The following is a 26,216-nucleotide window of genomic DNA, read 5'->3' on the forward strand; positions in this document are numbered from 1 at the left end:
TAATCTTATGATCAAACCTGCAGTTTGATACTCTATGGTTAAACTCTCCACAATTATAACAACCAATCCTATTAACACCTCCTTGCTTTAAATTTCTTGAGCTATTTATGCTGTGGTAGTTTTTGGAGGGTCTGTGTATATCATGCGTACTACGGTAATCGGTGAGGTTTGCCCCATTTACATTTGTTGTTTCCTGATTTCGGGGATACAAAGGTGTACACCTTTGCTGATGTGTATTTGCACTGTTAAAGCGACTAGATGGCAATTTGGGTTTGTAGGTTGCATTGCTATTAGTATTCACCTTCAAAAACCCACATTGTTTTTTCAGTGCCGAAAGCAGTCGTACTAACCCCATCCTATTCAAAAATATTCCGGAATTTTTATTCCCTTCTTTAAAACATAGTTCATCAATGTCTCCTCTGCCAAATTTGAACATTAAATTCGTCTTGACTACTGAAATTCCATTAGCATAACACCATTCTATCAATTTTACATTGTACTCTTCTATAACAGAATTTAGATCAACATTCAAAGATGGTACAAGCTCACATACGTTTATTACAATGGTGTCATTTTTATCTTTTAGTTTAGTGACTAGAGAACTCAATTTATCCAATACAATATCTTCATTTCGATTTCCCATGAAGTCGTGTATTCCGCAATATATAACGCACTTATCTGGTGTCCAAGAGCATTTTGTCAAATCCAACGTAGCCTCTGGTATAGTTCTGATAGCACAGTCGTCTTCTTGAAATCACTCAAACTTTCGTCGCCAATCAGTAGAATTTTTTCACCTGATGCATACGGCACATTCGATCTTCTCTCCTCTCTCTCCTGAACGTGCTCTTCCAACGAAGAGATACGATCATTCAGCTTGTTAACAGTTACGTGAGATGATTTTATTGCAGTGTTCAATTCTTCTATTTCCTGGTCTTTCTTATACATGAACTCTCTTATTTCCTCTACCTCTAATTGGATTTTTTCAAGCCGGTTCATTTCTTGGTCCTCGTTGGGTACTCTTCTTGGATGTAAAGAATAATGATGACCCCACTATCATATCTATTAGTTTATCTTTTGTTACCCACACTTTCGAAAATCCTAGTTGTCGGCAATGTTTCTGTAGTTCTGATTTGTTAAATTTTTAAAAAAGGTAGTCCCAAGTAGGGTTTTCAGGCGAAGGTCCATCTACTCTGGGCTCCGCAAACCTGAGAAAATTTGAACATAGGGGCCCTTAGGCAATCCGCAATCATTGATAAAAATTTCAATTATTCCCCAGTCACTTTCGGCACTATAACTTCACAAACAAGTTGTAAAGCTTCAATAGCCAAACTGCAAGCAGAAATGAGTCAAAACGGGGACCAAAACTGACGAGCTCAAAGGCAGACGTACGGCCGACGGAAGGCCAAAACATCCAGAAAGGGAAGCTTATTTTCCACTTCATATTCCACTGTAAATTGAATGGAAGGTAATATGCTATTGACAAATTCCAAAAACTGTTCGAAGTCTATTTGATTACCTTGGAAAATGACGAAGACATCGTCGGCATATCTTACCCAAATGAGTGGTTTTTTTAATTCGGATCACATTTGGAGAGGATTTCAATTTCTACAAATTCCGTGTACAAATTTGCAAGTATGGGGGATAAGGGTGAACCCATGGCTACGCCAAATTTTTGTTTATAGCCTTCATTGTTGAATGGCAAATTTGTGGATGAGACACATAGACGAATGAAATCTAAAAGCTGTTCTGTGGGAATAAGGAAGTTAGCATTTCCAATTTCTGACTGTTCGTTTAATTTTGTAAGGACAGACTCTAGAGGAACATTAGTGAAAAGGGCTGTAACATCCAGGCTAATCATTTTTCTCATACATTACCCAGTGTCCTAAGCCTGTCTGTAAAGTTACTTGAATGAAGTAAGTGAGCATTAGAAAAGGTGCCTAATAATGGGCTGAGCTGTTCAGCTAACCACACAGCCGTAACAGATTGTGGCGAAACTAGTAAAAAAAACAAAGTTTTTGTATGGTCACTGTGTGTAATTATAGTCAGATTGACAAGGAGGACCGTGCAGGTCATCGAAAGCTTTCTACTTTGTATTTTAAATAACAAGATCAAACAGACATATTATTGTGGATTTACTTTTCCATTTTATTTTATTGACTCATGTGATTATGAGTTTTATTTGAATATTTATCTACGTCTACACTCATGGAACGGACATCGGTGATTTTTCATAACCATCAAGAACTTTGTGAGTATAGGAAATTAATAAGAAGATGGACTTCTTTCATCAAAAAGAAAAACCAGCTTAAATTCTTGAAAAACTGTTTACAAGAACAAGTAAGGCCAAGAACTTGTGGTCGCATCAGTTGCCTGTCATTTGGAGGCGAGGAATTCCCAGAGTACCTGCGAATGTTTCTAGAGGACAGGGTCAAGGCAGCGGCATGGGAAGTAGAATCTGCACATTTGGGATTGAGAAGACAGATGGCAACTCGAGAAGAACTTCTTCAATCAGCAAGGTTTGAGGGCGCCAAACGAAATGCAGGTGATGTGGCTTTGGGCATGGGTGTGTCACATAATTCCAAGTTATGCAATAAACTAAAAAGATTAATTGATAATTGACTGTTTGAGTAAAATATCAAAGAAAATACCGAGTCTCCCTTTCTTTTACGGCATACCAAAACTTCATAAAACAGGATGCCCTCTACGTCCTATTATAGCCACTTGTAATTCGCCACAATCTGTTATGGCTGTGTGGTTAGCCGAACAGCTCAGCCCATTATTAGGCACCTTTTCTAATGCTCACTTGCTTCATTCAAGTAACTTTGCAGACAGGCTTAGGACACTGGGTGATGTAAGAGGAAAAATGATTAGCCTAGATGTTACGGCCCTTTTCACTAACGTTCCTCTAGAGTTTGTCCTTACAAAATTAAAGGAATAGTCAGAAATTGGGAATGTTAACCTCCCTACACCTACAAAACAGTGTTTAGATTTGATTTGTCTGCGTCTCATCCACAATATTGTCATTCAACAATGAAGGCTATAAATGAAAGTTTGGCGTAGCCATGGGTTCACCCTTATCCCCCATACTTGAAAATTTGTGCACTGAATTTGTAGAAATTGAAATCCTCTCCAAATGTGATCCGAATAAAAACCACTCATTTGGGTAAGATATGTCGACGATGTCTCGTCATTTTCCAAGGTAATCAAATAGATTTCGAGCAGTTTTTGAGATATGTCAATAGCATATTAACTTCCATTCAATTTACAGTGGAATATGAAATGGAAAATAAGCTTCCCTTTCTGGATGTTTTGGTATACCATGACCCTATTACATTTAGTTTTAAATTTAGTGTTTACAGAAAAGTGACTAATGCTGAAGCTTATGTCATCTTCTATTCTTTTCATAATAATGAAGTAAAGCAAAACATAATGATAAATTTCCTTCTAAGAGCCTTGAAAATATGTGATTCTGAATATATTGACAGCGAATTTCATCATTTAAAAGAAGTTTTTGGAAAATTATGCTATCCAGAAAATTTCATAAATAATGCCTTCACTAAAGCCAAAAGGATTTTCTACATAAAAAGTCAATTTGAATACAAAAAAGAACTTAAAAGTATCTAACCTTACCCTTTAATCCCAACTTACGAAATATTAGGAAAACCGTTAATGAAAAAGACGAAGAAAAGGTCAACCTGGTCTTCAACTACAAGAATACACTCAAAGGCTGTCTCATGCAAAATAATAACTCCAACCAAAGCTTTAACAAAGAAATTGGTGTTTATGAAATACCTTGTCTGGATTACGATAAGAAATATTACGGAGAAAGTGGGAGGGGACTATCAATCAGAATCAATGAACACAAAAGAGCCTATAATTTGCATGCTGAAAATAATGCACTAGTCTCACATAGTTTAAATGACGATCACCGCATAAATTGGAACGAGTCAAAAGTAATTTTCAATAGTAAAGACACAGGTATTAGAAGGTTGGTGGAAGCAGCAATTATTAACAGGGGTTTCTCTATGAAAGGCAATAAAGCCTTTACGCAGGAAGATTTTATTTTAAATGAAATAATTTGCTGGCATTTTATAAGAGATTATAACAAAGAAAGCTTGAATAGTAATAACACCAATAATCTAGCCACCTCTGGTACTGCCGCTGCCTCATCTTCTTCCGTTCAGGTAACAGGGACACACCAGTGTCCCTTGTTGCAGGCGCCCAAGGTGCTATGGACAACAGACCAAATGATTCAAGAGACGAACCGCCACTTCGAAGATCCAGGCGATTAGCTGGTTTGCCGTTGGTGAATGAGGGGATAACGTGAACTACCCATCTTCAAACAAGCCATTTGTATACTAGTCAAAAAAAAAAAAAAAAAAAAAAGTTTTCGTATAGTCACTGCGTAATTATAGCCAGACTGACACGGAGGACCGGGCAGGTCATCGAAAGCTTTCTGCTTTATATTTTAAATAACAAGATCAAACAGACATATTATTGTGGATTCACTTTTCCATTATATTTTATTGACTCGTGTGATTATGAGTTTTATTTGAATAATAATAATAATAATAATAATAATAAAATAATAATAATAATAATTAATAATAACTAATAATAATAAGAATAATAATAATAATAATAATAATAATAATAATAATAATAACAACAACTTTTTCTAATCTTTTTGAGTAGTTGAAGAATTCGTCTTCAATCGATCATTTAGAATGTTAAAATCACAGCAAATTTCATAATTATTTTAAGCCTATTTCATGCAATTTTATACTCTACGTAGCTGGGCTGTTGAGCTCCTCAAATAACTGTGTTTGCCGTTCTTCTGGTCCGGAGACTTTCCACGATGGGCATGACCTCATTCAGCTGCAAAGGCCTTCTTCTGATTTCATCCCTTTTCCACTCATCTGACACAGGTGAGGTTCCCTTGCAATACTGCTTGTCAATACTCCATAGACTAGCTTCCTGTAATGAAACAGTATATGAATTTGTTGTATCTAGTTACGAATGCACGAAAAATATACTTTTTACAAGAAAAGCTAGAGATCATTTATACATATGCGCATATATATGTCTATCCACACACACACACACACACACACACACACACACACATATATATATATATATATATATATATATATATATATATATACATATATATATATATATATATATATATATATATATATATATATATATATATATATATATATATATAGAGAGAGAGAGAGAGAGAGAGAGAGATATATATATATATATATATATATATATATATATATATATATATATATATATATATATATCTATATATATATATATATATATAGAGAGAGAGAGAGAGAGAGAGAGAGCAGAGAGAGAGACGAGAGAGAGAGAGAGAGAGAGAGAGAGAGAGAGAGATAAATGCTCGTATACCAGTTTATGATTAGGTAATGCAAGCATGCAGCCAGTTTATTAATTAGCACATATGTTGACACGTCATCTATTCACTTGTGACTGAGGGGTGCTTGGTGATTCCCACAGCCCTGGAGAGGAGCATGGCAGTGCCAGGAAATGGCAGTGTGCCAGCCCTCGTGAGAACAGCCTTGTCAATAGTCAAGAGTCTCCCTGGGTCTTCCAATGTCATCTTCGCTGATCATGATAACTACGAGCTTCAAGTCTTGATGAAGGTAAGTCCATTGAATTTGTAGTTTGCTTACAACAAGGATAACGTCAGTACCGACAACAACAGCAGCAACAACGAACTGAAGCTGAAGAAAGAGGAAATCCCTCACAACACACTCACGTCACGTCACTCCAGAGCGACAGAGTGGGGGTCGGAGCGGGAGGGGGAGGCTGGTGGGGATGGGAAGGGAAACTTATTAAGAACACACCCACATTACGGGAGAGAAAAAAAAGAGAGAAAAATAGCAGATGAGAGAGAGAGAGAGAGGAGAGAGAGAGAGAGAGAGAGAGAGAGAGAGAGAGGAGAAAATTTTAGAAACAGCTCCAAAGAAAGAAAAATTGTGGTAAAGCGGGATAAAAATTCGAGTGCATTCTCTTGTCGTTACCATAAATTTTCTGGGTCGCTCGTCTGCTCATCATCATCATTATAAAATGTTGGCATGAAAAGTCTTCTTATCCGGTTTATGGGTAACCAGGAAATGATCGAAGCTCTTTTGAAACTTGATCAAAAGTGATGACTCACATTATTCCTATATAAATCTGCAGCTGCTGGTTCATTTTTACTGTCTGTGATGTTTGTTTTTATTTAGCATTCTGAAGCTAAGTGTTTCAGCTTAGTATTTAATACTGTTTACCTTATTTTCTGTTACTTCTCATCTTTTTGGCCTGCAGCTTAAAATGGTAGGTTGAAAAAACCTTCGATTATTGTTATTGTTCTTTTATTCTTTAAACTTTGCTCCCTAAATTCATTCGATCTCCATGTCTCACTCCACGTCCCTTGAGACTCATGGGAGATCTGTTTCACAGGCACTGAGCGGGTCAGCGGTGTTCCAAGGAAGTGCTTTGTTCAACCCAGAGACAGCAGATGATTCAAACAGAACATCCGTTGAAGAACTTGTCAGGTTAGCGCGACAGGTAATAACATTATTATAGTGACTTACTGTGACTCATTTCAACGAACACAACCCTTCCACCAAGTTACTTAGTTTAGTGTCCTCTCAGTTCTGTCTTCAATATCCAGTGAGACTAGATGTCGCAGAGATGAAAGACTGTCTGCCTATCGTTTCACAGGCCTGTCTATTGGTCTGCTTCCTCTCAGCGTACTATCCATTATCTGAATTTCAAACCCAACTTAAACAGAGAATGGTATTATGAAGCGGTTTCTAAGGCCGAAATTTCCTTTGTACCCAGAAGGCCCTGATATCTGGGATTCGATCGTCGAAGTGAACGGCGCCAATGAAAAGTCGTTTCCTCACTTCACAAACGCTTCTGGCCTCTTTTGTAAGGCTTACACAAATGAGGCAGGAACGAGTATTAGAAGTTTAAGTGCGTCCTAACACACGCACACAAGATTGTAATCAAAAGTTATATGTGAGGAAGAAAATGTTCTAATTTCCAGAAAAAACGACTCGATATTTAAATATACATTACTCCTTTCGGTGATAAAGTCTGGCACGAGTGCGAAGTTGCTTTTATCAACTCAACTTTAACGCTTGAATAAATGGTCTATGAAATGTAGGCCCGAGTTGATTTTTAGAATCCTTATTTTCGGTGAAGTTTTTCGAAATGAAATTTCTGATGTTACCCAAGCCTTTGTTGACTTTAAAAATATTGTATTTTTCGTTGCATGCCGGAAGCTAAAGAATGTTCCCGTCAGAATTTTGGAATGAATACAGGTACTCGATGAATGTTAATACGAAGGTTTTAAACATAAAATTTCGATACTACATGTGATAGTGAGTATCGGATGAGAGGAGCTGAAAGCTAATCGAATAGTACTCACTTTCATAAAAATAATTACCGGTAATTACTGAAATTTAAAAGAATAAGAATGTTAAAATTTAAACGGAATAATTATTAATGTTTGAACATGCTTCACGAACTGAATGTTGAAGTTGCTTTTCGATAACAATAAATATATATGATAAATTGAGGCTCAGATAAATTACTGTCGAATGGTATTATGCTTCTAAAATAAAGTTTATTTTACACTGATTAGTGAAGTTAACATTAATCATCAGTATGCAGGACCAAATGAATATCTGATTATTGAAGTTTCTATTCAGTTTCAATGCGATTTTTCGATATTAATTTTGAAACTATCATTCCGTGTCAAAATGCAAATAAAATGAATTATAGATTAGTAATGTCCGCATTTTATATCCATTGAACTTATAATGACAGTTTCCACGACAATGGCAGGTTCGCCTCGGCCACCGAGAGGTGAAGGTGATCTTGCTGAGCGACGACCTGACCTTCGTCAGCTCCTTCGGCAGGTTCTCTCTAGAGAGGCGTCTCCTGGGGGGTCACTCGAGACTTCTGGTCGTTGGACGACTGAGTCAGCAGGAAGTCAACGTCCTGTCCAGACACTGGACATTCTCCATGATGAATACTTTCTTTGTCTTACCCAGTATCAAGCGAAAGTCGCAAAGGTGGGTGGCTCTAGCACGTTACGAATAATTAACATTGTAGTTTTATATAATGCTACTTTTAAATAACAATAAAATGATGTTTTTCTTTGTTTTTCCACTTGACAAAAACACGCAAAAGAATATATTATATATAATATATATATATATATATATATATATATATATATATATATTTATATATACATATATATACATATACATATATACATATATATATATATATATATAATTTATATATATATATATATATATATATATATATATATATATATATCTATATATATATATATATATATATATCTATAGCAATCCAAGGAAGATACAACTCACAGCAGCATTTCTTCTTTCATTTTATTGCACATGTAGACAAAAACCTTCAACCCTACAAGCAGAAACAAATGCTCAATCAGACTATTACCAATAACAAATATATTCGGAAACACAATTAGCAGACAAACAAATAACAATAGTTACGTTACAGTAACAAAAACAATTAACGGACAAATAAACAAGATTAGTTACGTTACAGTAACAAACAATTAACAGATAAATAACATACCAGTTATGTTACAGAGTATGGTCAGCGCATATGTAAGCCTACGTGTACAGTAGCTTTAGAGTGAGCCTACTCAAAGTCTGGTAGATTTCAGGACCGTCATCTAATTTACATTTATCTATAGATAGTATATTTAACCAGTGAATGGGTCGTTCCTCCGGTTAACAGGTCCGTGAAGGCAGTTCCGTTCATGCCGATCTATTTGGCCGCTCGTCCTCATTTGCTGTCTCGTTAACGGCTGTATTGGTAACAAGGGCTGTGAAAGATAAAAGACACTTGGCGGTGAACATACAGTGCTACACACACACACCACACACACACAACACACACACATATATAAATATATATATATATATATATATATATTATATATATATATATATATATATATTATCTATATATATATATATATATATATATATATATATATATGTATATATATATATATATTTTAGGGCCGTTGCCTTGTATAATAAGGCGCCCTATGAGGTAATGTTAGACTTGCGATAATCTTACGCTAAGTCGGTTGGTTATGTTAGATATAAAACAATGATATTGGTAAATAATAGTGATCACGTGATATATACTGATACAGTTTTTCACTTCATCTCATTAAGATACATATGCTACAGAAAATACTAATGTACTCTGATAACATGATAAAAATCATATTTTAACTGATAAAAATTTCATATATGAATTGATAAAAATTATTAATGTTTATGCTGATTGATTCGTTGATTTTTATGCTAAATGTTACATATCTGCAGTTATTGGTAAGATAAAAGGTAACAGATTGATTATAGGCTACCTAATTTATTTATACATATGTATATGGATTCATATAATTATGATTAATATATGTGCACTTTAAATAGATTCCTATTGCGTACACGTAAAGGTATATTTCGACTCTGTTATTTATGATCATTTATATATAGGATACATGATACTTTATATAGAGAATACATGACCGAGGTTATACTACAACACATTTAACTAGCGTTCGAACAACTTTTTGTCCATTACACAGTTCCAGACAACCACCTATAGCCAAATGAAATGGCCAATTCCAAATGGTTAAAACAAGGGGAAAATTTGCCTGGGCGGGGTCCAACGTTCTATTTTGCGCCCATACTTGTTCTCTGCATCCTAAGCCAAACGAATACGTTCGCGATGAATAAAATCACCCCTAGCATGAGTCCTTCGCCAGCAACGTAGAGTTGAATGTCCTCCTGGTCGTAATTGTTGGAAGTATGTCCCTTTTGTAGTCGATTTCCGACAGCCGCCAGAGCGTTCCGCATTAAAACGAGATTAACGACGGGATACGGGTGTCGGTCGAAGAAGTCCATGGTGGTGCTTATTCCTTTCACATTGTAGGCGGTTGTTACTCAACTGCCGTCGTACGCAGCGATGAACGATTTTTTGAAGTTGCGATGTGAAACTATCGTACTGCAGGATACTGTAATCAGGTTCCATTAATCAGCCTGCAAGTGAAATTATACTTGTCACAAGGGCAAAATAAATTCAGAACATCAAATACGGGAGGGAGAGAGCCATTAAGACCAGACTTAACCCACATGAATTCGCTGATTTTTTATGGAATTCAAAAGAGTCAGCTGTACAAACTTTTTTATCCATGGCATTAACAATGAGTGAACCTATCCAGGTCTATGATGACTGTAAAAATATCCATAATTATAAAAAAATAAACAGATATCATTACGAATCCCAAAGAAAATTCGATATTACGGGTAGTAAGTTACTAGACAAAGAAGTGGAAAACGGAGCTATTTGTAAGATTGCCAGGCAACATAAGAGTCAAAGAGAATATTAATCATGATTCTGTATTTCTCTATGCTTACTGAAATTAAGTTGTGATAAAATCCGATCCTATGTGCCCCTAACAAAAGTTTCATACTCAATTTTCTCGCGCGCATCCTCTGAGGTTAATTTCTAGGCAGGAGATGCTTATGAAAGAACCCACTATGTAACTAATTTCTATATAAACTTTGGGTTTTTCAAGAAATGTGACATTTTCCCATGAATGTGATTTACTTGAATTGCCATAGGCTAACGTTGCAAGTAAATTTTTCATATACATGACTTGATACTTCTAAATGTCTGTTTACTAATATCATAAGCTGAATTATTGACTCTAATTGTCTATGAGGTTCAGAAAAAATTAATTCATTTTGATGTTATAGAAATTCTATTTACTTATTTTGTTCATTAATTTTAAAATGATTGCGATTCCTTAATCAAGCTTGCATTGCAATGTGGATAAGAATATATTATGGCTATGTATGTCATCATGACCCATGAACCACATGTGAAGTTCATGAGCTAAGCATTCCTCTCTCCAGTCAACCTGCTTCGCAAGCGGTTTATTGAGGTTAAAAAGAACAATGATGAGTCGGCAGATGCGCCATGCACCTTCAGAACTGATGACGTCATCCTGGCAGGAGATTGCTCTCAGCCAGCTAAGAGTTACGTTACTTGCTGTAATAAATACGACTTTAGTATAAATTTTTTGTTTTTTAATACTCGACCCACACGAGAAGAATGTCTGAAAAAAAACAGTACCAAATTGAATGATATAATATTAGTTTCATGTTGGAAATCTGCATGATTGTAAATAAATGTAATTATGTTAAATTAGATATTCCTTATTCAAACTAAAGAAAAAAGGTTTCCATACAAATTCTATATATTATTATTTGCCCTGTAAGATCCGTATAGGATTATTCCATAGATATACATTTTCACTTCTAGACTTCCTGACTTTAAAATCTCTTTTATTTTATTTTATTTTATTTATTTATTTATTTTATTTATTTATTTTTCATTGACTACGAATATAAATCACCGGGACAGACAATATGTCAGTAGGTTTTGATATGTTTTTGAACTTTTAGCTTATTTGTCATTACTAAAGCGTTAAGTTAGAGTTCAAATCTTTACGTATATATATTTGGATATTTTAATTAACCTATGGTTACGTTTTGCTTATTGATTTTATCGTAATTCCTTTTTTGTTATAATTTGTAACCCTTCCGACTTGTTACGGAGTGTATTATATCGACTCCACTTGTATCCATATTTATTTTATTTTTTATATTTATTTATTTATATAATTTTTTTATATATATTTGATAAATTAATGGTTGGCTTGAATATGTGGAAAAATGTTCTAGCGGCATACCGTATAAGGCTACTTGCGGTATCAATTCTATAGATACAAGATATAAATGATAAAGGTATTTAAAACCGCGAGAACCGCTATAATCCAGTTCGGATCCAATATCACGAATGTAACTCATAAGAAATTGACACTTTCTTATTTATCTCTTATTCTACCAAACCTATTGACTCTGGGTGATAAAATATATTATTGGTTTTCTTAATGGAAAGGAATTCACACAACGAGTTAAGGAGATTATTATTGATTTACACCACCCGAGTCAGATTATTATTATGTGTTGAATTCCATGTTTACTGATTTAGCACTCATAAATATTCCTAGTGCACTCAATTGCGGTGTTTGTTTTTAGTGCTATTAATTCTATATAACGTATCAAGGCGACTATTAACACTAAGAGGTGTTTATTTCATCTGTCAGACTCGTAATTCTGTTAATAATTCTACTTGTATTCTTTCATTGATTGATTTGGCACGGGATATGCCCTTAAACTGACAGGTGTCTTAGTGTGTCCCTTGTTTTCATGACACGTGTTACAATTAGTTATGTGCTTTTTATATCTGTAAGCATTGTAGGCCAGTAAAACAGTGATTTGGCTTTCTGTGACATAATAGGGAACCCTGGATGACGGAATGCAACCAGTTTAGGACGATTGGTATGAAAGAGATTATTACTAATACCTGGTCGTTAGTCATCTGCTGTGTTCTTCGGGTTTTCCTCGTCACAGACCTACATATAATATTACATTTGATTACATTATTCTGATACACATACTTTAAATATACTTTTGCTTTAGGGTTTCTGCTTGAAGTGTTTATTGTTTTGCTTATTGCTGCTGACCCTGTTTCCGTTCGAAGTGTTTATTGTTTTGCTTATTGCTGTTGACTCTTGCTTTGTTCAGTTTGTAACAGTTCGGCGCTCCAACCCAGATATTCAATACTCGCGATCTCTTCGGTTAAGGAATTTTCTTGTTTAGATACGGTTTTAACAATAGGCACGGATGTTTCTATATTTTTTTTAGTCCAATTAATGGTTCCTTGCAGTATGGTGCGGGATTGCGGGATAATGCGTCAGCTATGATATTTGCTTTCCCAGGTAGATATCTTAACTTGGCTCCAAAACCTGAATGATCATATGTCACCGAATTCCTTTGGGGCTGTGATTAAAGCCTTTGAAAAACTCGGTAAGTGACTTATGGTCAGTAAGGACTTTAATAGGATAGCCGTAGATTACGAACTTAAAATGTACTAGTGAGTTAACGATACCTAGCCCTTCCTTGCCTATTACTGTATATTTACTTTCAGAGGGCTTTAGTTTACGTGAATAAAAAGCTATAGGAAAGAACTGTTTATCATATTACTGAAGTATAGTACCCCTCTTACCCCTTGGTCTGAGGCGTCTGTTGCTATAAAATAAATTCCTTATTTAAATCAGGGATTTTTAAGTTAGGTGAGCTGCATTATTCCGCTTTTAAGATATCGAACGCCTGTTGATGCTTTTTAGACCATAATAAATCTACGCCCTTCTTCGTAAGATCTGTTAAAGGAGCTGTCATGATTGAAGAGTTACATATTTACATACGATTGTAATACCCACTACAGCGCAAAAGTGCTCTATCCCCTTTTTATGTTAATAGGTACCGGAAGTTATAAATAGCCGACACCTTACCATGGACTACTTTAAGACTTTGACTAGATATTTTAGATATTTTACTCTGAGATTATTTGTCTTTGTCTCTGTAGCACTAGCTCTAGTTTATGTGAATGTACTTCTAAGGTATTAGAAAAGATTACAAGACCAACCATATAGGCATGTAAGGTATCCCCTAAAAGTCTCCAAACACTATATTGTAATTGGGGCGCAACGTAAGCCGGAGGCATACGTAAAAATTGATAATGTCCCCTGAGTGTGCTGAAAACGGTGTATGAGGTACAATCACTTAGGTAATGGTATCTGGTAAAAGCCTTTAAGTAAGTCCAAGCTGGTGAAAAATTTATTCTAACCTAACAGAGATAAGATGTCGTCGGTACATAGCACTGGAAACTGTCGGGAGTCGTTTCCTTGTTTAAGCGACAGAAATCTACGCAGATACACCAAGTCCGATCTTTTATGGCATGACGTTTGAGGGAAAAATTATATGGGCTTATTTGATTTCCTAATGACTCCTATTACTAACATTTTTCAATTTTGTCTTCAATGACATCCGTTTTTCTCCCAGAGATCACTCGCTAGTAGAGAAACTTCCTGGTATTCAGATAAAAGATAAAAAAAATTTCTGCTGAATCACCTCTGCTTGAATGACTTTACAGATATTACTTTAGATAGAGTATAAGAGAGATTCATCTACGACTGGTTTGGTGTGATTAAAAATTAGCAACAATAAAAAAAATGCGATATTTATATGTATAGGTTTTGTGGATTACTAGATTAACTTGTTGCTGCGAGTCAACCGTGTCTAGGGCTTTGTTCGTGGAAATCGTTATATTTCAGAGTGTCGGGAAGGATTAAAATTTCAGATCCCAGCAAAGTCTTTTTACTCACACTAAGACATTCGAGGGTGCATGTTCTCGAGATTTTGCGTGCAAACTGCAACTGCGGGTGTGGGAGAATTCTGTTGGGTCATTTGAACAATGTTGTGATTTATGAGACAAATGTATAGTTCCTTTATATAAGTTATTATTTGATTAACTGTCTCTTTTTTGTTCAAATGGATTTTAATATGTTTGAAGGTTTATAGGATTTTCCTTTGATAAACACGCCTTATTTTGCAGGATGTAAGATAATATTTTGTATACCCCTAGATGGATATCTTACAATTACACTAGATACAGATCAATGTTTTTCCATAACTATAGAGGTATCTGTAAGCGCTCGCTTATCCGGACTTCTCATTAGGGAAGTTCGAACAACAGACGGTGAGTCCGTAAATACAGGATATTACGTGTACTAAAGGAATAAAACAAGATATTCTAATTTTTACGGCGCGTACAGTCGGGCTTAATCCACCACTACTTATAATAACTTATGTATTAAAAAAAACGAGAACCTGCTCTGATTACTTGATACGGTCGTGCGATGCATACGAAAATTCCTTTTCAATTTTTCCAACATCGCTCTCCCTTTCCGCTGAAGTCGCTTATGTGAAATGTGCTATGCTTTGAACACTCGGCAGATTTAACTGACCCTGACCGTTGACTAGGTGACACAGTAACCGAGTTTGCTTTGTTTGATTCTTGATATTTAGGGCTACTGTTTACCATCGGCAACGTATTGTGTGTTTTTAGCATTCTGTTGTTGGTTATGTATAAAGCAACGAACGTATGAATGACGAACTATTAGGAACTGAGCGATTACTATTAAGACAAGTTATCTCTACTGCATTCAATATTAACTGTTTGTACTTGCTGTTGTTTACTTCAGTCTTTGCTAAAATTTGAAATAGTGATGGATCCTGGTCAGCGCATTTAGCCTAATGAAAGTTTTTTACAGACATGTTATTCCTTGCAATACAGCCGTATTTTTAAAGTTAAGTTGAGTCATTGAGGTTCGATATTTTATATAACTCAAAAACTCAAGGCTAAAACTGCGATCGGGACTTTGCAAAGGAGCATTTTTTGTCATGACCCGAAATAGTGTTACCTCTAATTTATCTAGATTTGTATGGGTGTTCCACTTGTTTTTGTGTGTTTTCTAATCACTGCAGTGCCTAACGACCCTATCCATGCATCTGTATAAATACAGACGTCCACTGCGTAAACGCATATTCACTGTTTAATATGATTTGTTACGTAAAAGATTAATAATCACCCAAAATGATAAAATTAACACAGTATATGATTATGATATTTCAGGAGAACTTCTGGAAACAGAAACTCAAAGATAAAAAACTCGCAGTAGCGAAATCTCAATGATGTAGATAATTTCTGTAAAAAAGTAAGATTAAGAATGTCTCGTAACTTCAGCCACAGGAATAACGAAATTCGACCTGTAAAGGAAACACTCAGTTACTCCAAACGAATAAAAAATTGTACTTAGCTTGCTTTTGTGGGAAGTCACGGTGTTCAGATAACGACACACGGCCTTGGCCCTCCTTCTCTGTTTAGCGGATGACTGGTTTGGCTTCAGTTTCCCCCGTGCGCATTGTTTGGATGATTCGAGCCCTTGAAGATACGATGCTGCAGACGCGTTCGGTTTGTTTCTTGAAGTGCCGGAAACGCTCACTAACGATGTTTTCTTGAATGATTCTAATGAGAGACGAAGCTTGTGTTGCCGTAGGAAAAGGACACGTCGGGTTTGTTTCTTGAAGTTATTCACTACTGAAAACGCTCACTAAACGATGATACTAAGTTGCTTGAAGAATCTCTTGCTTTCGTCGTCGTTGACTTGTGTAATGATTCATTATTTGTTGTTCTTCGGAAGACGTTGAAGAGTTCTTGTTGTTTTCTGAAGTCGCCCACTAAACGATGATAATAAGTTGCTTTAAGAATCTGCTGCTTTCGTCGTCGTTGACTTCTGATATACATTATTCATTATTCTGGTTTTTTCTTCGGAAGACGTTGTAGAGTTCTTCTGGTAATCTGCCACCAATTTTAGGGCCGTTGCCTTGTATAATAAGGCGCCCTATGAGGTAATGTTAGACTTGCGATAATCTTACGCTAAGTCGGTTGGTTATGTTAGACTTGCGATAATCTTACGCTAAGTCGGTTGGTTATGCACTTCCATACTCATTGGAGTGTCTTGGGGTTTGTAGATCACTTACGAAGTCGGTATTATCTTATTTGGATGACGACGATGTGTTAAACTCATGATGATTTCTTTCTGATGTGAGGTTCTTAGTAGAAAACACGAAGTATAAAAATACTTATATTCTCTGAGATTACATGGTGAAGATCAAGTAGGATTGTACAGTCTTCTAATGACGATGGCTTGATCGCTTCTGCCAATGATGATGGCTAACTCTGTTCTCTACATGATAAAGCTTAGGTAAAGAGGTACAGGTCTGCCAATGATGATGGCTAACTCTATTCTGTCTACCATCTTAGTTACAAATCATAAAGGAAGCAGACAGTAGCTCGAACATACGAACATACAATCAGATGACATAGTTACTAATCACGTAGGCCGCTTGAGCTATAGGTCACGGTGTTTGTCTCAAGCAGGGAGCTTGGACTAATGTTTCAAAACAAATGAATGACCACAGATGACGGCATGTCAACTTAGCCTACATACTTTATCGTCTCTGGTCTGATCACATTCCTGCAAGCATTCTGGTTGACCTCTTTAGTTTTAGTCTTTTATATATATGGAGTAACATTCCATATTTAATGGAATTGTATGATCTGGCTACTATATTGTAACACACAATGGCATTATATGGGGTAAACAATGTAATGAGATACAATATGGAAATATATACTATGGCAAATATAATACAATTCAGTGACTTGCAGATGGAACCTCTTTACGTACCTGCCGTTCACCGCCTCTGGAAGTCGTCTGGTTCGAGTTGGATTCTGGACGCAATCGGAGAATCTCGTTCTCCCAGATAGTAATCTCCTTTTTCCTCAGAAATTCTCAAAGTAAGTTAGCTTGAAGCATACGAGTAACGTTACGTTGAACTGCAGAAGCAAATGTTCTCCTCTGGACTTTGTCTCAATATCCATCTAAAACCTGGCTATACTACGTTAGTTGTGCGCAGTAGTATAGTCCCTGTGATTGCAAACATAAACATACATTCTAAGTCGTTAGTTCGCGTTTAATAAAGGATTCAGTACTAAAGGTGTAGTACTCAAATGACCTGCAAAGGAAGAAATAGTAAAGAAGGATTTGGATGATCAGATATAAATAAACAAAATCAGAAATCATATGTGGGATAGTCAGTGAGGTAGTCCAGGTTGCTCCTGACTGAGATGCCTAGAACTCATTTACCGCTATAAATAAACATTAAAGTCTTACTGCATGATATCCATCGTACAAAGCGGAACAAAATTGTGGTTGAACAACTTGCGGGAACATTTGGTTGGTAGTGAAGTTTTCAGTGAAATACATTTAATTGAAAAGTCTTCAAGGATAGTAGCTGAATGACTGGAAGAGTAATTCATAATAGAAAGTACTGTTAGTTAGAATACCAGTGATTTGTGAAGCGCCCACTAAAACTATAAATGTTAAGAAATATTAGAGGTAAGGGAAAAGTCAGACGTAAAAATGTGCCAATTAAGAAAGAACTTTTCAAAAGAAATTGAGACGAATGGGGGAAATGCCAAGCAAATAGAGAGAAAGTAACAAAGCTCAGGATCTATAAACATGACGTCAACAGAGGCATTACACCTAGAGCTTGGAATTCTAAAAATATAATTTTTTTCTAGAAACCGGTGGGAATGAGCCTTCGTTTTTCGAAGATTACACTTACCTAATCAAGGATGTTCAGCAAGACCACAGAACCATATCAATGAAAGTTCTGTCTCTCTATCTTTTTATTCGATTTACTTATTTTATTTCTTTTATGGCGGAGTCGCCTGAAAAAATAATCATAGTTCTCCCAAGGTGACAACATGAGAGATAGACTGCCAAGTTATCTTGGAAAATAAATGACGTGCCGTGAAACAGGTTTTAGCTTTGTGGCTTCGTAAGGCACTGATGTGAAACAAAAATAATTCCCAGACTTATGAAAAAAGAAGAAAATGACGACACTTTCGAGATCTACAGGACTGATTTCTAAGATTCTGTCAATATTTTTAAAGGGCCCTATTAGATGAAAGACTAGATGTACTATATGTAAGCTCTCACAGCGTAGTTTATCGGCGTCACCGATTAATAGCTTTAGTTATAATCATTTACTACTACATACATATACAGAGAGAGAGAGAGAGAGAGAGAGAGAGAGAGAGAGAGAGAGAGAGAGAGAGAGAGAGAGAGAGAGAGAGAGAGAGAGAGAGAATTACTTCAGAGTGCGCATGGTACAACTTTCAAGGTCAGACCGCTTGTATTCTCAAAGAATGTATTATATGACAAACGACTTGTATCCCCTTTACTTCTAGTATGTACGGCCGAGCTGTCAACGTGTCTGCATTGCCTTACGAACCTTACTGGGTTGAGGAGAAGACGGCCGATGGTGGTGTGGAATATTCTGGAACGGACAGGCTGATGCTGGAGGCGATGGCGGCGTCACTCAACTTCTCCATCAGTCTTCTGCCAGTGAAGTCCTGGGAAGAAGTAAGTCGTGGTTAATAAGTGCTTAAGTTTAAGGCAAGTTTAAAGGAGAAATATTTTGTGCTAAAGTATGGATCGGAAAGTCTTTTAGTGAATATTTATTTTCGTTCTTTCGGTTAAAGGAATCGGTTTTGCGGAGACTGAACACGAATGTTATTCCAAGAATTAGATTCTCTTGAAGTTCTCATTCTGAGCGAGGAGGCTGAGTTGATCTTTTTCACTCGTTGTGTAACAACAATGATATGTTTTATATCCCAAAAGCAATAATAATAATAATAATAATAATAATAATAATAATAATAATAATAATAATAATAATAATAATAATAATAATAATAATAGGTAAGAGATGCGCAATCTCGTGAAAAACCAGTTTGTGTAATAAAATAAAAACCCTCAATAATATGGTAAACTTCCTATGTACAAGACAAAAACAAAGACTTTCGAACACCGTCCGTTTACGTAATTGTCTTTATTTAGTAATATAGTCCGTAGTATAATTGTGGATGTTTTTATGAAATGATAATAATCATCAAAGTGCAGAAAATAACATAGAAGTACCGTTAATAAGTATTTAACATTTACAAACTACTGGAAGCCGAAGGACAGAAATATGGTGAATACTGGGAACTCTAGACTCAGTTGTTTTGATTGGGTTTTCATCTACGTATGTGAATTTCAACATTTGTATCTTTATTCATAGTGTATTTCTCCCGATACTGTAAAATTGTGCTTGGTCCTCTGTTTTGCACACGAAAAGTTAAACACTAAGAGAGCTTTAGTGAGTAAAAGGAAGTGAAAAAGAACGCCTGCGGAAGGGATAGCGTCTTGAAAGCAGAGAGGAGTATGAATCGCAGTGATGAATTTAATAATAATAATAATAAAAAAAAAGATTTTCCCTGGAGGAAATTTAATAAAACTTGGGTTTCAAAAAGACAGCTCTTTATATGGACTGAAAGTTTAAAAATATTCAAAGAATATTCTTCACAGAAAATAAATAAGAGCTAATTATGATACCGGTCTTAAAACCTACTATGAGAAATAGGTTTACGTACTCCAACTGCCCGTCAATAAAAAGTAAAAAGAATGTCCAAATACATTTTGCTATCGTAAACAGGTACAACAAAGCGTGTCCGTGCGCTTGGCATGGGTTGCACCAATTATTCATATCTTAGCTCCAGCAACGCTTAAGGACGTGGATTTCACCCGCACCTATGAGCTGGATGTCAATCTGGCCTTTGCCATGGTCAAGCCAACAATCGCACCTAAATGGCAGAGTCTATATTACCCTCTGAGTAACGAAGTATGGCTTCTCATCTTGGGAACACTTGTAGTAGTGTTTCTCAGTCTACACTGGGTACGTCCAGAAATGGTGTTGTATATGCATGAATTGTTATATTACTTTGACAGCCAATGGAATTGCTTCACTGTAAATTATGGGAAGATAAGCAAGATCCCTATGGGTATAAAAGTGAAACGATACACAGTTATAGGAGATATGCGTTATTGTACGGACAATTTTTGCTGCTGGAACTTTAATTGATCAGAATGTCCTTCTCACAATACCCACAGGTCATCAAAGGATATCAAAGTTACTCAGAGCTAAATAACACTAGTGCAGGACGCACTGCACTGCTTGTTCTCGGACACTCCTGGGCCAAGGATTAGACAACAGGAGTTGTGCGGTAGTAGTGTCTTCAGCGCCGACGAGGACTCTCGTGATTTCGTGGCTGATCGGCGCTTTCGTCATTGGTACGGTCTATAGAGGAAACCTGGTTGCTTATATTCTGGCTCCCAGATACCCTCCAAGGCCTGAGACCCTGGAAGAGTTGGTCAATGTTGTTGAACGGTAAGCGGTCCGTTTCATCTTACTAGCAGAATCTGGAGTTAAAAAAAAAAATCTAATTAGCCTTAACGCTATCATTGTAAGTTAGAGCTTTTCATTTGAATAAAAAGATTTATATGTGTTTAAACGGCATATAGTAAACTTACAATTTAGTCGATCCATTTGATATGTCAACCTGTAGGTAGAATTACAATTAGCAGACGCATCTGAAATTAAACTGCAGTCAGTACACTCACAATTTAGCAATCTATATTCATAATAATTGGTAAACTCAGAATTTTATTATTTCTCTTGGTCAACTGAGACATAAGATGAAGGGAACTTGATGGAAACATATCTTTCCTTCGATACTTAGATTTTGAGAACATTGATACGGATAGCTGTAATATCAAATTAAACAGGTGACATGTCAGCCATAGAGACACTGTCAAATTCTGGTATTTTTACTCACATGGCCTTGCATGGCAGCTGGTATCTTTGATGGAGTGGCCTTTCAAATTCAATTACTGGTGGGGGCAAGGAATAGTATTGCTCAAAGTTAAGGGGAGGGGCACGGGCTAATCTAATTCTAAGCTTGTTGTCTACTTCTTTCGTATCTATTGTAATTATGGCAGATTTTGCCATTACATTAAATATTGATTCCTTGGTAGGAAGTACGTTTCCAATTCGCTCCTTGTCATTAGAAGGACAGTGTTGAGGCAAGTATGTGAATGGAGATGGAATATCATGAAAGGAACGTCACGGAACGCATGTTGCCAGTGCACAAACTGATAACCCTGATTAAATTAGTTAGTTGGTACCTTTATGTGATCTATTCTAAACATTTTATTCAAGTGAAATTTGTAATAACCTCTAGAGAGTTAGTTCATATAAAAATTTGTATGACATAAAATAAATTTTAAACTTATTTATACTAGAATAGACATTTAACCTATTAAGTCTTTAGACAAACTGTATCATTATCATTTTACATAAACAATTTGTTCAGCTATGGCGCTTCTTATCCTATTGATGTTGGTAACTGCCAAACCCTAGATCTCTTATTTACTGGGTCTCTACAAACCAGGATGTTATCTATACAACCTGAGAAAGTGAGACACAACTTCTAAGTTGCTGATACGTTGGACTAACCTCCACAGAGTCACCATGCCGTCTTTCGGGGCCACCATCCGCGATATCCTGAAGGAATCGACGTCGGATTCGAGAAGAGCTCTGGGAAACATGATGGAATTAGGATTCGAAATAAAGGAAGGCCTCGATTTGACTCTGAAATACAGGTTGGAGGGAGTTTGCGAAAAATCTCTTTGTTTAACGATAAAAGTCATCAATCCGACTTGAAATATATAAATGCACTTATTTCTAGTTGTTTTATTGGAAAAATGTAACTGGCTGTAATGTATATCACAGAAAATTTACAAAATAAAGTTGTTTAATTAGGAAATCAATCATTCGGTCTCTCGTAGATTCATGGCTATTTGCTTGAATTAAAGTCCCGGTTTTTTAAGAGGACTTAATGTGATGTAGGTGACATAACTTAATGGAAATTAGCATAGTTCATTGACAAAAATTGGTTATTTTGACGATGTAGGTGACATAACTTAATGGAAATTAGCATAGTTCATTGACAAAAATTGGTTATTTTGACGACACTTTCTTTAGCACTTAACTCTAATAATTATCTCCAGATTGCTCTTCTTTCATTTTCATCGACGACCGACGTTAGGAAAGGAACAGAGCGCTGCTCTTTCAATTCACAATAGTACTAATCGCTAATCTAAATTAATAATTAAATGTTGACCTGACTAATGAATACTGTCTTGATCTTTTCAGAAGGGGCAATAATCTTTTGAATTTTAAGGTATATAATATATTGCAAGACGCATGCTATAAAAAGGCATTAAAAACATAGGAAAAGCTTATCTTCTAAGTTAATCTATACTATAACATTTTGCACGAAGAAAAGAAAATACCCAAAGTTTAGTCAACGAATTGATAGTTTCATGAAGGAGTGAACAAAGCTTTGGTCACTTAGTCGTCTATTTCCTCCCAGGTACCCTTACCTAGACTCACTGCGCTACCTGCAGCACCAGTTGGCTCTCCACTACACTGAGGCGGATGGGACGTCGCCGTTCTACGTCGGTCGTGAGAGACTGATGACCACCCCCAATGGCTGGCCCATACCCCATGACGCCCCTTTCAAGGACGTGTTCGATTTCGTCATTCTGGCACTTGATGAGGTACTAAAGCTGCTTTGTGTTGCTTAGGAGAGGGGTAGGGAGTGTTTGCTTCCCGCTAAATTCAGGCGAGGCGAAGCAAATGTATTGTGATGATCATAGCACGTCAAGAAAGGCTATGTTCCATGTTGTTGATAAACCAGTAACTTACGGATATCAAATCTTTATGAAAATCTAATATAGAATTAGTGAAAAGATAAAATGTTTGTCTGACGCTACCTGCGCCCCCAAGGGCTCTCTCACTTGAATTCAAGACCCCTTCCTTCACCCATAACTGCCTGAAGGTGTTATTTGCAACAATATTGTGGGAGGACTTGATCCTCTCTATGGAAATTATTTCACTAATAAGATTTAATCTCCGTAATGAAACCTAATGCTCTTAAAATAAAAACTGGAACCTTTTAATCAAGAATGTTCCTCCATAATGATGTTCATTTCTTTCATGCAAATTGACCGTCTTGTTAACATCTAGACCTAATAATAAGATTCTAATGCGATTCATTTCGCTGGCATTAGATAAGAACCCCATTAATTACATCTGATTCCTATGTACGGAGGAGCCCATTGATTAGCAAGCACTTTTGTCTTTCTTCCATCATACATACGGGCTTGTAAGAGTGCTTGTATAAAGCAAGTTTCTTACCGTGACTAATCTCCTCTGTAATATATCTTATTTATTAACAGATATTTGCGAAATTCATGTAGGCCTTCATTTCTTATGATTAATTTCAGGGAGGAATCTTCAACAAATGGATGAAAGACTGGCTGGACAAAGCAAAGAAAGCAGGTCGTCTGGAAAAACGCCGGCAAATGATGGAGCCTCATTTGACTCCGGGCGAATCAACAAGCGGGAAGACCTCGGAGCAAGAGGGCCCAACGGCTCTGACTATCGTTCATTTGCAGGGGCCTCTGTTGATCTGGGGTATCGGACTGTCTGTATCAGGGATAGCCTTTACGGGAGAGTATTTTGCCCTTTATTATATGAATGCACAGTGAAGTGGATTTGATGACTCATAAGAGTGGTTGCTTTGCACACACACACACACACACACAAGTTAACTAACAGAAACTTATTGTGTCCAGGGGAGTTTTAATTAACGAGATTAAAGAGGCAAGAATTTGACTTGTAATATAAGAACCCAGCCTATTCTTATGGAAAAACTGTCAAAAGTGTGGAAAATGTTTTCAAGTTTGAATGATGGTATCATTTGTCCTATGACGAAGAAAACTTTCAAGAGCTTATCATATGGGTTGGTAACCAGAAATGAGCCGTTTTTAAAATAAGCTTTACTTTTCCATTTATTGAAAAATCCTTATTGTTTCATGTACAAAATGGAAATGCATACCATATAAACTTGACTTGTAGGGTTTCCTTTTAGATTTCCTTTGAGCTTAAGGACTATATAGTCAACTGTAAAAGCTATCAAAATTTAGAGCCAATCGAAACTTGACTGCCAACAAAACAACGAAGCTTCGAACTTGCGTAGAAAGATGAGAAGAGAAGTTAATCAAATTCAAATAAAAAATAAGGCGAAAATCGATAAAAGCGAGACAAAAGAAAAATAAAGTATCTAGTAAATATAATTAACAAAGGACCAAAGATCAGGTTAATGCTGTTGTGGGTGTTATATATTATTAAAACTGTGTGGTATTTTGTCCGTTTTTGCTCTCGCCCGCAAGAGGAGCCTTCGACTCAGCACTGGTTTTTAACAAAATTTTCTAGAACAAATAATCATCTCCCGAAGTCCACCTTCAATGACCCAGATAATAACTTATAATAATTTGATAACCCCAGAAACCGTAGAATATAGTACATAAGGATTCACGAACAAAGGCAATATGATTAGGAAAATGAATTAACAGTGTATAAATGAAAACTAAAAATAAATTAAAAATAAATTAAAGGTAAAAACCAGAGAAATTAAGATGTTGTTAATAATGCCAAGATACCATCCACATGTAAACACTCCTTGTCTAAGTTACAACGGAAAAGAAGCTTCACGTATGCTTATAAAGGACGCGTATAAATATATATATATATATATATATATATATATATATATATATATATATATATATAAATATACACATACGTATATGTATTATATGTATACCTATATATATAGATCTCTCTCTCTCTCTCAACATTTGCAAGTTGAACTTGAAAATGTAGAATACATTACGAAAGTAGTTGTTCAAAGCCCAGGTTTTCACTCACCTTCTTACGTGGATTTTGTGATATTCTCAAGCAAGCACGCGTCCCTTCGTGCTACACTGGATATATATATATATATATATATATATATATATATATATATATATATATATATATATATATATATATATACACATTCGTCTCCAGCTAGAAGGAGACAACCCATTTCGGGATATCTCCAAAAAATTTTCAGTTCATTTATTGGTGGGTTTAGAAAATAATAAACAGAATTAAAACAGAATAAAACAATATTCAACACAAGTATCTGAGTAAACATCACCTACAGAAAACTTGTGAAAAGAAGAAACATCGCAAACGGAAAGGAAAAGCATAGGATAAATCTAACACATCAGCGAGATGTAATCCATCTGACGTCCATTTGTTACTGAACAGTTCAGGATAAATAAAAAAGGCGAAGTAATAGATCTCAGTAAGCAGTTGAGTAAACAGGAAATAAGAAAGACAGATATCCCAATCAGACTATCGCTGTGGGACGCAATCTGGCTAACCAGCTTAAAAAAGTAGTGAGAAAAATCAGCAACAAATCCTGCGTAAGGAGGGAAGATCTCTGGCGGCACATACGAGACTAATCTCTGTTGCTCCTTGGAGTTCTGAAGGTTGGAGTTTCCGTCGAAAGGTTGAGAGAGAGAGAGAGAGAGAGAGAGAGAGAGAGAGAGAGAGAAGAGAGAATGTAAGGTGAACATAAATTGGATTACCTTGTTTCGGGGAAGTCAGCGAGAAGTGGAGGAGGAGGAAGACAGAGTAAAAGAGAGAGAGAGAGAGAGAGAGAGAGAGAGAGAGAGAGAGAGAGAGAGAGAGAGAGCTACCCATAACCTTTTGCCT

General features: G+C 36.1%; 2 protein-coding genes and 1 long non-coding RNA gene across 4 annotated transcripts in view; 2 read left to right on the forward strand and 1 right to left on the reverse strand.

Annotated features, from left to right (window-relative positions):
* Positions 1-4,801: 4,801 nt before the first annotated feature.
* On the forward strand, positions 4,802-20,780 carry LOC135226958 (uncharacterized). The gene is made up of 7 exons (XM_064266643.1): positions 4,802-4,928; positions 5,539-5,684; positions 6,487-6,594; positions 7,882-8,111; positions 17,320-17,448; positions 18,907-19,081; positions 20,651-20,780. The coding sequence occupies exons 1-7, from the start codon at positions 4,859-4,861 to the stop codon at positions 20,744-20,746; spliced, it is 954 nt and encodes a 317-aa protein (XP_064122713.1). The 5' UTR covers positions 4,802-4,858; the 3' UTR covers positions 20,747-20,780.
* Positions 17,345-26,216, reverse strand: part of LOC135226961 (uncharacterized) — a 214,010-nt gene continuing 205,138 nt past the window's right edge. For both annotated transcript variants that reach the window (XR_010317322.1, XR_010317321.1), the window contains exons 6-7: positions 18,951-19,071; positions 17,345-17,666 (exon numbers count right to left, since the gene is read on the reverse strand). This is a non-coding gene — a long non-coding RNA (uncharacterized LOC135226961). The remainder of the gene's footprint in view (positions 17,667-18,950; positions 19,072-26,216) is intronic.
* On the forward strand, positions 20,743-24,833 carry LOC135226960 (uncharacterized). Its single transcript, XM_064266648.1, has 4 exons — positions 20,743-20,927; positions 22,064-22,201; positions 22,975-23,161; positions 23,891-24,833. Exons 2-4 carry the CDS (start codon positions 22,071-22,073, stop codon positions 24,152-24,154), a joined length of 582 nt encoding a protein of 193 aa, XP_064122718.1. The 5' UTR covers positions 20,743-20,927; positions 22,064-22,070; the 3' UTR covers positions 24,155-24,833.

Source organism: Macrobrachium nipponense, chromosome 15 (assembly GCF_015104395.2).
Source record: "Macrobrachium nipponense isolate FS-2020 chromosome 15, ASM1510439v2, whole genome shotgun sequence".
Lineage (NCBI taxonomy): Eukaryota > Metazoa > Arthropoda > Malacostraca > Decapoda > Palaemonidae > Macrobrachium > Macrobrachium nipponense.